Source organism: Neofelis nebulosa, chromosome 6 (genome assembly GCF_028018385.1).
Source record: "Neofelis nebulosa isolate mNeoNeb1 chromosome 6, mNeoNeb1.pri, whole genome shotgun sequence".
Classification (NCBI taxonomy): domain Eukaryota; kingdom Metazoa; phylum Chordata; class Mammalia; order Carnivora; family Felidae; genus Neofelis; species Neofelis nebulosa.
Genome location: NC_080787.1, coordinates 113,894,010 through 113,906,140, shown reverse-complemented (window position 1 = coordinate 113,906,140; position 12,131 = coordinate 113,894,010). Strand labels below are relative to the sequence as shown.

Below are 12,131 nucleotides of genomic sequence, written 5' to 3'. Positions count from 1 at the left end.
TTCAAGGAGGAAACAATGAAAGTCTTGGATGAGAGAGGCAACAGTAGAAATACAAAGTAGGAATGATTTTTGAGTGCTATTTTTGAAAATACTTGAGGACCTGGTGAACAATAAGACAGAGGTAAGGAAACCAAGATGACTCAGTGATTACCATTCCTGGATGAGTAAAGAGAAGTCTGATACCACCATAGAAAATAAAGCTGGGGGCACCTGGGTAGCTCAGTCAGTTAAGCATCCGACTTTGGCTCAGGTCATGATCTTGTAGTCCGTGAGTTCAAGCTGGCGTCGGGCTCTGTGCTGACAGCTCAGAGCCTGGAGCCTGCTTCAGATTCTGTGTCTCCCTCTCTCTCTGCCCCTCCGTGCTCATGCTCTGTCTCTTTCTCTCAAAATCATACATAAACATTAAGAAATTAAAAAAAAAAAAAAAAAGCTGAGAAGTGTAGCTAGTTTGGAGAATAAAGAAAAGTTTGGTATTAAACAGAAATAATCTAAGGCAAGATCTTAACTGATGATTTCAAAGGCATGGAATTAGAATTCAAGCAGTTTACTTTAAAAAAATATTAAGAACTTGAGGTATAAATTTGAGAGCAATCTCACAAGCCATAATCCCTTCACAGAGAAAGGATAGAAAAAGAAGAGACATAGAACAAATAAAAAGATAAAAGAATGGTACCTTGGGGAATACTCACAAGTAGAAAACAATAGGGAAAAGAAAAGCTCTTTGAATAACCAGAAAATAGCTAGGAAGACAAAGAGAAAAAAAAAAAAAATCCAGTGCCTCTAAAATCAACAGAAAAAGTTCCATTGTCAAAAATCACTAGTGTTAATGTGATTAATTATTTATAATCCCCAAAAGAGTTCTTCGTGTTAGGCATTAGCCACATTTAACAGATGGGGAAACTGGGCAAGAGAGGTGAGCTTTCCCAAGGTTAATACCATAGCTACTAAGTGACATAAGTTAAATGGAACCCAAATCCATCTGATTCAAAACAAACCTACTCCCCCAATGGCCTGATTTAAAAAAAAAAAAAAACACAGCCACTCATTACGGTTAAACCAAGGAAGCACAGGCTTAGAGTAAATAAGCAAGACAATACAGAGTTTCAAAAGAAATACAGAGTAAAAAAAGAAGTACCAAATACCACCAGCCATTCATTTCTAAAACTCTGTAGTGAAAGACTTAGAGAAGTAGAATGGTAAATGAACAGAGCAACACATCAAAATGTTTAAGATGGAGAAGATCTGAACCTACTGAAGAGAGATGGGAAAGATCAAGGGCAGAGCTAGAAAAACAGAGGCAGAGGGCAGGTATACAAATAGGCTTTAAAGAGAAAGAAAGCACTTCCTTTATGAAGAAAAAAGATGAGATTCCACAGCTTATGAGAGAACGAGGGCATGATGATTATCCTCTGTGAATAGGAAAAGTTGGCCAGACGAGGTCTTGAGGACAAATGTGATAAGTGTTCCAAGGTTAAATTAAAATAATCTAATTGTAGGGGCACCTGGGTGGCTCAGTTGGTTAAGTGTCTGACTTTGGCTCAGGTCATGATCTCACGGTTTGTGAGTTCGAGCCCTGTGTCTGGCTCTGTGCAGACAGCTCAGACCCTGAAGCCTACTTTGGATTGTGTCTCCCTCTCTCTCTGCTCCTCCCCTGCTCATGCCCTGTCTCTCAAAAATAAATAAATGCTAAAAAAATTTTAAAAAAAACAATAATCTAATGGAAGATTGCAAGTATTTGTAGAGGGTCAGAATAATGAGATTTTATTTTCTTATGATCTAAGGGACATTCTAAAAAGGTCCTTGGATTAGAGTGGGGACAAAGACAAACTGAATAAAGGGCTGTCAAATTACTATTAACAAATTAAAATAGGTCATTAACATGGATGTTGAATTCATGTAAGATGGTAACACAGATCAGTATGGAAAGGAAATCTTCAAAGAAAGTGAAATCCATCCTGTGATATACTGATGATTCGGAAAGGATAATCAAATCATGGATATTGACAAAACCTGATGAGAAGCAGAAGAGTAAGGTGGTGAATTAATAAGACTGAAAGATAAGAAAGAATTAATTCCTTTTAGCCTCACTGAGAAGCCCTTAAAAGGACAAGACTGAAAAATATCTTGATGGAGAGAAGCTGCATTTTAAGGCAAAAAAATGCAAAATAAATAAATAAATAAGCGAGCAACAAACTTTTCAGGATAGAGAAACATATTCACAACAGAAAACAGAAATAAGGAAGAGAACAATATTCATCTGGATGGAACCAAGCCAGGTAAGAGAGGAATGGTAGGAGCAAAAGGGAAGAAAGGTAGTTAGTTAATGCCAGAAATGGTAGATAAGGATTCACAGTCCAGACAACACTGGAGTCAGTTCATGTAGAAGGTGGTGGGGATTGCAGGATAACCTTAGGACTTAGGGCATAAAAATTTTAAAAACTATAGCAAATATAATAAAATATTATCCACTTCAGTGGAAAATACTAATTCCCAAAGTATTAAGAAGTATCTCCATACTGTTTCCTGGCTAAGTAATTCTACGACTAAATATCCACCCATTTCTCTTCAGTGACAATTTGTTCTAGAGCAAAACAAAACACGTCAAGTCTAGAGAAGACCTGGATTTAGTAGTACCATTGAACAGAGTTGATACATTGTTATAGGAGGATTAATTGAACTGTTACTCAGAAATGTGTAGTAATTGCTGATCACCCTCCTTCATCATCCTGAATCCATCTGTTTATTGTTTCTGATTAACAAAATCATTCATTTAAAAAAGAAAATGCAAAGACAGTGTAGAATACAAGAAAATGATGTATTATTTTAACACCATACACATAAATACACAAACTTCCAGTACAGCAAAGATTATTCAAAGTACCTACATCAACCAGGAGATCTGGGTCTATGCTAAACTGTCTTCCTGACAGCATGGCTTGGAAGTCCTCTAAGCTGCAATCAATACTGTCAAGATAATCCAACAGCTCAACCCTAAGGGAGAAAAAGATTAAAAAATATATCAAATATTAGATTTCCTTGTTTCACATTAAATTACATTACAGGGGTGCCTCATTACAGAACTGCCAAAAAAATCCCAAGACACTCTTGGGATGATTAAATCCTTTCAAAATAACATTTGCAGAGGTCAGCCGTGGCCAAAACAAGATAGATTATATGGGTTCATAATGTAAAAGAAAGATCGCCAAAAGAGAAACACAACATGTGAAGTAAACAATGAAAGCAAATAAGCTCATACAACATCTAGGTTAACACTTACTTTCCCAAAAGATTGATGTTATCATTTAAAATGGAATCCATCATGGTCACAGGATCTTCTGTGGTCAGACTAGATGAGCCATTTAGCTGGACAGCACTAGACATGAGAGGGCTGGTGCCATCACTGCCCGAACTTAGGGATTCTCTAGCTGGTTCATTCTGATCTCCACTCTGAATGACAGGTGCATACTCATCTTCATTGTCATCTTCAACAATGACAATATCAGGGTACTGGCTACAGCTATATCAGGATGTAAGAAAGAAACAATCACATTTTCAAACAAATTCAACAAATCCATTCTGTCCATTCATTCTTCAAGACAACTTTCTCTCCAAAACATGTATCAAAAGGCTTAAGTTTCTTGAGTAGCTTAATCACAAATATTGATTTATCATATGATACAAAACCACAAAGGATCAATTAAAGACATTTAACTCCACAATTAAAAAATGAGAATTCTCATTACTTTTTGTTGGGAGTCTTTGCTGAGAGGAGAGTATGTGGTTAAATAATTTGGCTTTTCGGTTTAATAATCCAGATATGAGTCAGACAATAGTTTTTCACAGAATAAAGTGGTTTTGAATTTAGCTTTCTGATAAGAAAAGTAACCAATATTTTCACAAATTTTACTTCATAATCTCCTTACTTGGAGGGATCAGATATAACATCCTCATTAGTTTCTGGAATAACAGGGATATTTTCTTCATCTGCATTATCATCAGTTACATCATAAATAATGATGTCATCTGAAATCCGCTCCCTTGGCTTTAAACCTTCAGTCCTACTATGTGGAACCTAAAAAAAATCACGGAGACAATATATATCAAAATTTGAAATTATACTGACTACCGAACAGCATACTATTTAAAAAGTGCTAACTAAGGATACACAATGGTAAGCAAAACAGTTATGCTGCCTGCCCTGATGGGACTTATATACTAATTGTTATTAGCACCAATTCACAGAGGTATGAAGTGTGTTACTTCATCTACTTAACTATTTCTTGTACTGTAAGAATTCTTGAAGGTGACATGCCTCCGAATGATTCTATGGAAAGATCTTCAAATTTTACAGTATTTTTTTTATATCCAAAGGGTTAAAAAAAAAAAAAAAGTCCTAAGACTTCACCAGGAATTTCAAGCATAACCAGATGACCACTGTGCTGATGAGGATTATTTTATCAGCTACTCTATTTGACTTATGGCTTATTCTTATTAAATGCTTTCATTAATAGGAAAAAAAAAACCCATTTCAGCTATTCCACAGTTAAATGTCAGCCTGTTTTCAGCAACAATTTTTTTATTCAGCTACAGATATATTCAGATCATAGGTACTTAATAAAAATACATTCAGTTCTCTAAAGCAAACTAAAGTCATTATCATATGCAAAAATCTGTAAATTTCAACAGTAGATAAATCAGAGGCAAAAGATGTAAAGTACTTAAAAATACATAAATCTAGGTAAATTAAAAAATCGTCATCTAGGGGCGCCTGGGTGGCTCAGTCAGTTAAGTGTCCAACTTCAGCTCAGGTCATGATCTCAAGGTCTGTGAGTTCGAGCCCCGCATTGGGCTCTTGCACTGACAGTTCAGAGCCTGGAGCCTGCTTCAGATTCTGTGTCCCCCTCTCTCTCTGCCGTTCCCCCACTCAAGCTGTCTCTTTTCCCTCTCTCAAAAATAAACATTAAAAAAAAATTTTTTTTTTTAATCGTCATCCATTACGTTGAGTCTTTAATTCTAAAAACACAACAGTTAGGTTTATTTATTTAGAAATAGTGGTGGGAAGAACCAGATGTTAATTATGGTTTGCTCAAGAAAAAAATCTTGGTACATTAATAAATCTAAAGCAGTATTTAGAATTCCAAGATTTGAAAGTAACAATGAAAATCAGATATTAAAAAAAAGTCCAGACTCTGAGCTAGACTGATTTGCCAATGTGTAAGTTTGACACACAACAAATGATCCAGAGAGCCCATGACAAAGATAAAGGTAAACAGAAACACGTTTTGAAATTGCTAGACTAAAAGGTCTAGTCTATGCAATTTATAATAAAAACTGGAAACTTAAAATAACCAATGGATGAATGCATAATTACATTATATAATATTCAATTAATATAATAGTTGAGATTAACTAAATGTTTAATAAATCTCCAAAAGAAAAACCAAGTGAAAAAAGTTACAATGCAAAAAGATATGTGCAAAATTATATGTAATTTATATAAAGTTTAGATACATGCAAAATAATACCAAATATTGTTCAAGAAGTCACACATATAATGACGAAGGTGATGATAAATTCTAATTCAAGACAGTGATTATCTAGGAGAGCCTGAAGAAAAGGTGAAAAACAAACCTGGGACCAGGCAAACGAGACAACTATATTTACAATGGTTTATTTCTTAAAATCTAAAGCAAAAAATTAAAAATGTCATGATTTAATAAGCTGGAGGATAAGCACACAGATTATTATTCACTAAACTCTGAATGAAATACTGCTACAATAAAACTTGGCTTGAAATAACAAATATAAAGTAGAATTTAACCAAAAAATTACTTTATGATGGTGATTATCAGCTGGTTCTTTGACTATATGTTGAAACAGATTCTTCTTTTGGGCTCCATTAGTATTTAGAAGTAGAGGCCTGAAAATCAGAAGATATTCATGAAATTCAGTGAAGCAAACATAACATGAAATTTAAATTCTTCTAATAATTTACCCTCACATGAACATACACACTTTAATAAGAGATTTGTTAATCATACACAATGAACTCTTAAAACGGTCACATCTGGGGTGCCTGGATGGCTCAGTCTCTTAAGCATCCAACTTTGGCTCAGGTCATGATCTTGCAGTTCATGGGTTTGAGCCCCACGTAGAGTGCTGTGCTGACAGCTCGGAGCCTGGAGCCTGCTTCAGATTCTGGGTTTCCTTCTCTCTCTGCCCCTCCCCTGCACACACTCTGTCTCTCTCTGTCTCTCAAAAATAAATAAACATTAAAAAAAAAAATTCTTTAAAGAAAATGGTCACATCTTAGGAATAGAAATAGAGGATGACTGTGTTTAGGACTTTTATTTCACCATTCTTTTGGACTATTTTTCTTAAAATAAATATAATAAACTAGTCTCTCTGGATATACTTCACTGCTGACTGAATAACTCTTTATGAACTGTAATTACATAGTAAAAAAACAAATAGGTAATACCATGAGAACTAGTTTGTGGAAGGAGAGTTAAGGCCACAGCCTAAGTTGTAAACATAAACAAGCTTTGCTAAAATATGGCCTTACAAGATCTTTATCTGCTTTCCAACTATTCCTTTATCCATTATCCTTAAGCTTTAGTGGTAACAATGGCAGTTACTAACATTTATAGGTATCACAAGCTACATTCAATATATAGGTTTTTAAATTCCTTATTAGTGAATTAAACATAAGAGAGATCAAGTAAAAAATTTTTTTTATTTTTTTTCAATATATGACCTGTTTTTTAAATTTCCCTCATTCAGGCCATCTAATGATACATTAAACTGCTAATGTGAATAAAAATGGATTCTTTATTAACTGTATATGTGTGTTTAAAGTGGTCATTTAGGCTACCTTATCTTTCAAAAACATCAGCAGGATGACAGCAGGAGGAAATAACACTAGTTTTGAAATGTTGAGAGTATAAATTAACAAGGAAGTACTGTGCATCTGGGACAACAGGCATACTCTAAGCAAATGTAGGCCATTCATGTTAAACACTAAAATGTTTACTTGTCCATGAATAAGTCAAAGTGTTTTACCACAAAATCTTACCTTTTACGTTTTAAACTCACAAGTTGGTTATTCTGAACCAATGTAACAATAAACTGGACAATCTAAAAGGAAAATATAAACAAAAAAATTTCCATCGCAGACTCTTAATTAGTCCATATTACAAATCTTACAAAATTAATTCAAATACTACATGCTAAGTCACATAATTTCTCACATATTAACATATCTGTAATCTGAGTGCATCTTACAATTGATATCTAAAGAAATTTAACAGTTTCCAAGCAGAAGGATAACCTATGATGACAGCTGCAGCTACCTGTAATACCAAGATGCTTAAGACATTCATCTACCTACCTACCTACCTACCTCCATCCATCCATCCATCCATCCATCCATCCATCCATCCATCTAACCACCCACCCACCTACCCATTTATCTATCCAATATTCAATTCAGTTATTTGTTTTGGTGATAAGTACTAAGCATGCCTGGATACAGATCCCAACTTTCTACTTAAAATTCTTTCAAGATTATGATGGGGGGAAAAAAAAGTGACTGGAACATTTTTCTTGCACTGGGTAATAAAATTAGAGGCAAAAGAAACTGCCAGCTCTTTCAGAATAGAGCATAAAATTTTCAAGGTAGAAAACGCTTATTGGTTGATTCTAGAAAAATTATTGCTTAATACAAAATACTGCCATGAAATATCTAATTATACAGCAACAGAAATAAACCCCAAATACAGTTAGAGGTTATCCAAAAATAAATTCACAATTTAAAAGTTGGAATACATATGCTTTTTTCTTTAAAGTTAGAATACATATGCTTTTTTCAAATAAACAACGTAAAGATTTTGTTTTAGATGGTTTTCCTCTTAAATATCCAAGACACACACACTGCCAATCAAAAGAAGCTGGTTTAATCTTCTGAGTTGGATTAAATCTAAAAGGAAAAAAACTACTAAACAAATCAAGACAGGTAAACAATATTTCACATTTTATGACAATGTTTCTTAAAGTGCAGTCCATGGGCGCCTGTGTGGGTCAGTTGATTGAGCTTCTGAATCTTGATTTTGGCTCAGTTCATGATCTTATGGTTTGTGGGACTGAGCCCTGTCTCAGACTCTGCAAGAACAGGGCAGAGCCTACTTGGGATTCTCTCTCTCTCCCCCTCTGCCTCTCCCCAGCTCACATGCACACTCTCTCAAAATAAATAAATAAAGTTAAAAAAAGAAAAAAAAAAGTGGGGTCCATGGACCAGCAGTATTAGACAAATTCTCAGCCCCACTCCAGAATTGCTGAATCTGAAATTCTGAGGATGGGGTCCAACAATGTATGTTTAGCAAGTCCTCCAGGTGACACTGACGTGATTGTAGTGTGCTTGGCTTGGGGTGTGCTTTGAAATTTACTGTCAATTTCCCAAAGGAGCTAAAAAGATGAGAATCACATGGTGAACTATGAAAAGCAGTACATTACTGACAGGCTATAAATAAAAGCCAAAAGTGAGTGGAGGACTATTTAGACTCTTTGCAAGGAAGTTCTCTATAAGTTTTGTAAAATGCAATTATATGACTAAAATACAGAATTGTCAATTAGAAATGTGCATGGCTTTAATATTGTGTGCTCACCCCCAAAGGGGGATACTAAGTAGTATTCCTTAGAATCAAAATGAACTTTTCCACGGAGAAAAATATAGACATTTTATTTTATTTTATTTTTTAAATTTTAACGTTTTTATTTTTGAGACAGGGAGAGACAGAGCATGAACAGGGGAGGGTCAGAGAGAGGGAGACACAGAATCCGAAACAGGCTCCAGGCTCTGAGCTGTCAGCACAGAGCCCGACGCGGGGCTCGAACACACGGACCGCGAGATCATGACCTCAGCCGAAGTCGGCCGCTTAACCGACTGAGCCACCCAGGCACCCCAAATATAGACATTTTAAATGAAGAATTAGATAGCATTAGAGTCTATGAAAAGGAAGTTAGTAACCTTATTCAAAAGAAAATGCTGACTGATAGCTGATGAGAAGACAACTTAAATTTAAGCTTAAAGGTATCAATGAAATAATTTGACCTCAATTGTTTTTGTTAATTTATAAATAAGTATTACAGAAAAATTCTAAAAACATTAGTGGTTGAATTCATAAGATCATGAATCACTGGCTAAATTTCTTCTGAAATTTGTTCATCTTAGTTCTCTCATGACAATTCTTTTAATTTTTTTTAATGTTTATTTATTTTTGAGACAGAGAGAGACAGAGTATGAACGGGGGAGGGTCAGAGAAAGAGGGAGACACAGAATCTGAAACAGGCTCCAGGCTCTGAGCTGTCAGCACAGAGCCCAACACGGGGCTCGAACTCACGGACCATGAGATCATGACCTGAGCCGAAGTCGGATGCTTAACCGACTGAGCCACCCAGGTGCCCTTCTCATGACAATTCTGCATCACGTTGTACAAAGCTTGTTTGCTGAAGTCATCTAACATTTACAGTATTTACAGCCTCTAACTTTTGGACCTGGCAAGTTCTACAACCAGTACTATTTTCCTGTCCTGTAACAGGCACCTATACCAGTAACTCACATATACTATTCCAATTGAGCCAAGACAAAAGAGTAAATGGCAAACTTATGAACCAACTCCAGCATTATGAAAACTCCCTAGTTCCACCAAACCACAAATATTCAAACTCAGATTTGAGCAGACAGAATGTCAACTTTCATGACATTTTACCAACTATCTTTGTATTTTACCAACTATCTTTGACTTTAAGGGGAAAAAAAAGCTATGTAGTATTATAAGCTAATATTTAACTAAAACATTATTTTCTGAGAAAAATTAAGATATTTTAAAAAATAAAATACAGGTTAGGATATATCTATCATTTTAAATCAGGTATTCTTAACAAGGTTGCATGCTGGAATTACCTTTAGGGAAGCTTTGAAAATATATGCACTCAGACTAAACACTTACAACTGAATTCAACATTCAACCGTTCACTTGCATACTGATTGGAAAAAAACAAAAAGGAAAACCTAGTATATCTATTTTGACTACAGGCCAAAGGCTGCAACCATTCGTCTCTGTTCTAAGCTTGCTTCACTAGACCCAGATCCAGTCAGTCATAACTCTATTTTTAGCTAAAGACCTCCCACCCTTCCTTCCCCCACCCAAAACCTGTTGCTTAAACTTCAGAGTCTAGTTTACTCATGAGCAAAAAATAGCTGCCTTAATTACTTTTATGTTTCAACTCTTATTAACATATGAAAGCTGATATGAAAAGACTACACCACAAGGACACAATGCAACAGAGAGATTTTTCAGTTCTCCCAGTAATTTTCAGCTCAGATACTAAAATCCAGAATTTATTTTATAACACACTACATTAACTGCTTTTCTGCAGAAACTAATAATGGTATATACACTGATAATTCATTTTTTTGAACTCATATTCTGGTTAACTGATTTGAAAATTTTAGTCATTTGTCTTTCAAGATCACATCCATACCTTTTTAAGTAAAAAATGGTAAAAACAAAAATAACGAACCCACACAGTAAGGCTATCTTTCATAGTAAAAAATGTTAAGAAATTTGTAACATATTATGTTCCCCAAAATAAAGTATCTCTAAAGTTGTTATATCAGGCTATAAAGCTAATAAGACTTTAGTTGAGAATATGGAACAACCATATTAAGCTAGTAAGAAGTGTTTCTTATTAAAATGAAAATATAACACAATTTAATTTGTTTGACTTCAGAGTTTCACTACTCTATATGCACCCAATATATAAGAAATTAAAATCAATCACTGACTATTCAACACACTTTTTTAGGTTACAAATGGTACACAAATTAAACAAAGGCAGATTATAGTCATGGTGGAAAAAAGCTTACCTTTCGAATAACTTGTTGCTGTTGTGCATGTTTTGCTCGTAATTCTGACACCTCCTTCCAAAGGGACTCATTCTCACTACATCATTTATTAAGAAACAACAACAAAAAAAATTTCAGAAAGCCAGACATGAAGATATTAAGAATACCAGTGAACTTTGGGGCACCTGGGTGGCTCAGTCAGTTAAGCGTCCAACTTCAGTTCAGGTCATGATCTCACGGTTCGTGGGTTTGAGCCCCACGTTGGGCTCTGTGCTGACAGTCTGCTTCAGATTCTGGATCCCCCTCTCTCTCTGCCCCTCCCCTGCTCACACTTTGTCTCTGTCTCTCTCTCAAAAATAAATAAACATTAAAAATTAAAAAAAAAAAAAAGGATATCAGTGAACTTTTACTATTATTTTTGAGACTAGAAAAATGTTGGCTCGATTACATAAAATAACAACTATCTTGGCAGAATCATCCTTTCATAACTATAGTATATTCTACTGTTGGCAATATAAACACAAAAATGTAAGAGTCATGCCTGCATCCATATAGTAGTAGGCAATTTACTTCTCTGACAATGTGGTTCATTACTTCTTATTTAAAAAATAAAACAACCTTTCAACTGTGGCTACCAAGTGAATTTAGGACTTGTGCTTAGAATTTTTTTTTAATTTTTTTTTAATGTTTATTTATTTTTGAGAGACCGACAGAGAGCGTGCACGCACAAGCAGAGGAGGGGCAAAGAGAGGGAGACAGAGGATCCAAAGCTGGCTCCACAGTGACAGCAGAGAGCCCAATGTGGGGCTCAAACTCACAGACTGTGAGATCATGACCTGAGCCAAAGTTGGACACCTAAATAACTGAACCTCCCATGCACCCTTAGAAAAGAATTCTTTTTTTTTTTAATTTTTTTAACGTTTATTTATTTTTGAGACAGAGAGAGACACAGCACGAACAGGGAAGGGTCAGAGAGAGAGGGAGACACAGATTCTGAAACAGGCTCCAGGCTCTGAGCTGTCAGCACAGAGCCTGATGCGGGGCTTGAACTCAGACCGCGAGATCATGACCTGAGCTGAAGTCGGACACATAACTGACTGAGCCACCCAGGCGCCCCAGAAAAGAATTCTTAAAAGAAGTGACATTTACCCAGCACTTCCTATGCTCTAAGCATTATGCTAAGCATTTTATGTGTATTTCTTAAACTTCTCTAAAATCAGTCAAG

General features: G+C 35.4%; 1 protein-coding gene across 6 annotated transcripts in view; it reads right to left on the bottom strand.

Moving 5' to 3' along the window:
• Positions 1-12,131, bottom strand: part of HSF2 (heat shock transcription factor 2) — a 41,227-nt gene that overhangs the window by 11,105 nt on the left and 17,991 nt on the right. For all 6 annotated transcript variants that reach the window (XM_058735128.1, XM_058735129.1, XM_058735130.1 and 3 more), the window contains exons 5-10: positions 10,928-11,003; positions 7,076-7,137; positions 5,833-5,920; positions 3,924-4,072; positions 3,278-3,517; positions 2,886-2,991 (exon numbers count right to left, since the gene is read on the bottom strand). In XM_058735128.1, coding sequence (XP_058591111.1) covers positions 2,886-2,991; positions 3,278-3,517; positions 3,924-4,072; positions 5,833-5,920; positions 7,076-7,137; positions 10,928-11,003 — 721 coding nt within the window. The remainder of the gene's footprint in view (positions 1-2,885; positions 2,992-3,277; positions 3,518-3,923; positions 4,073-5,832; positions 5,921-7,075; positions 7,138-10,927; positions 11,004-12,131) is intronic.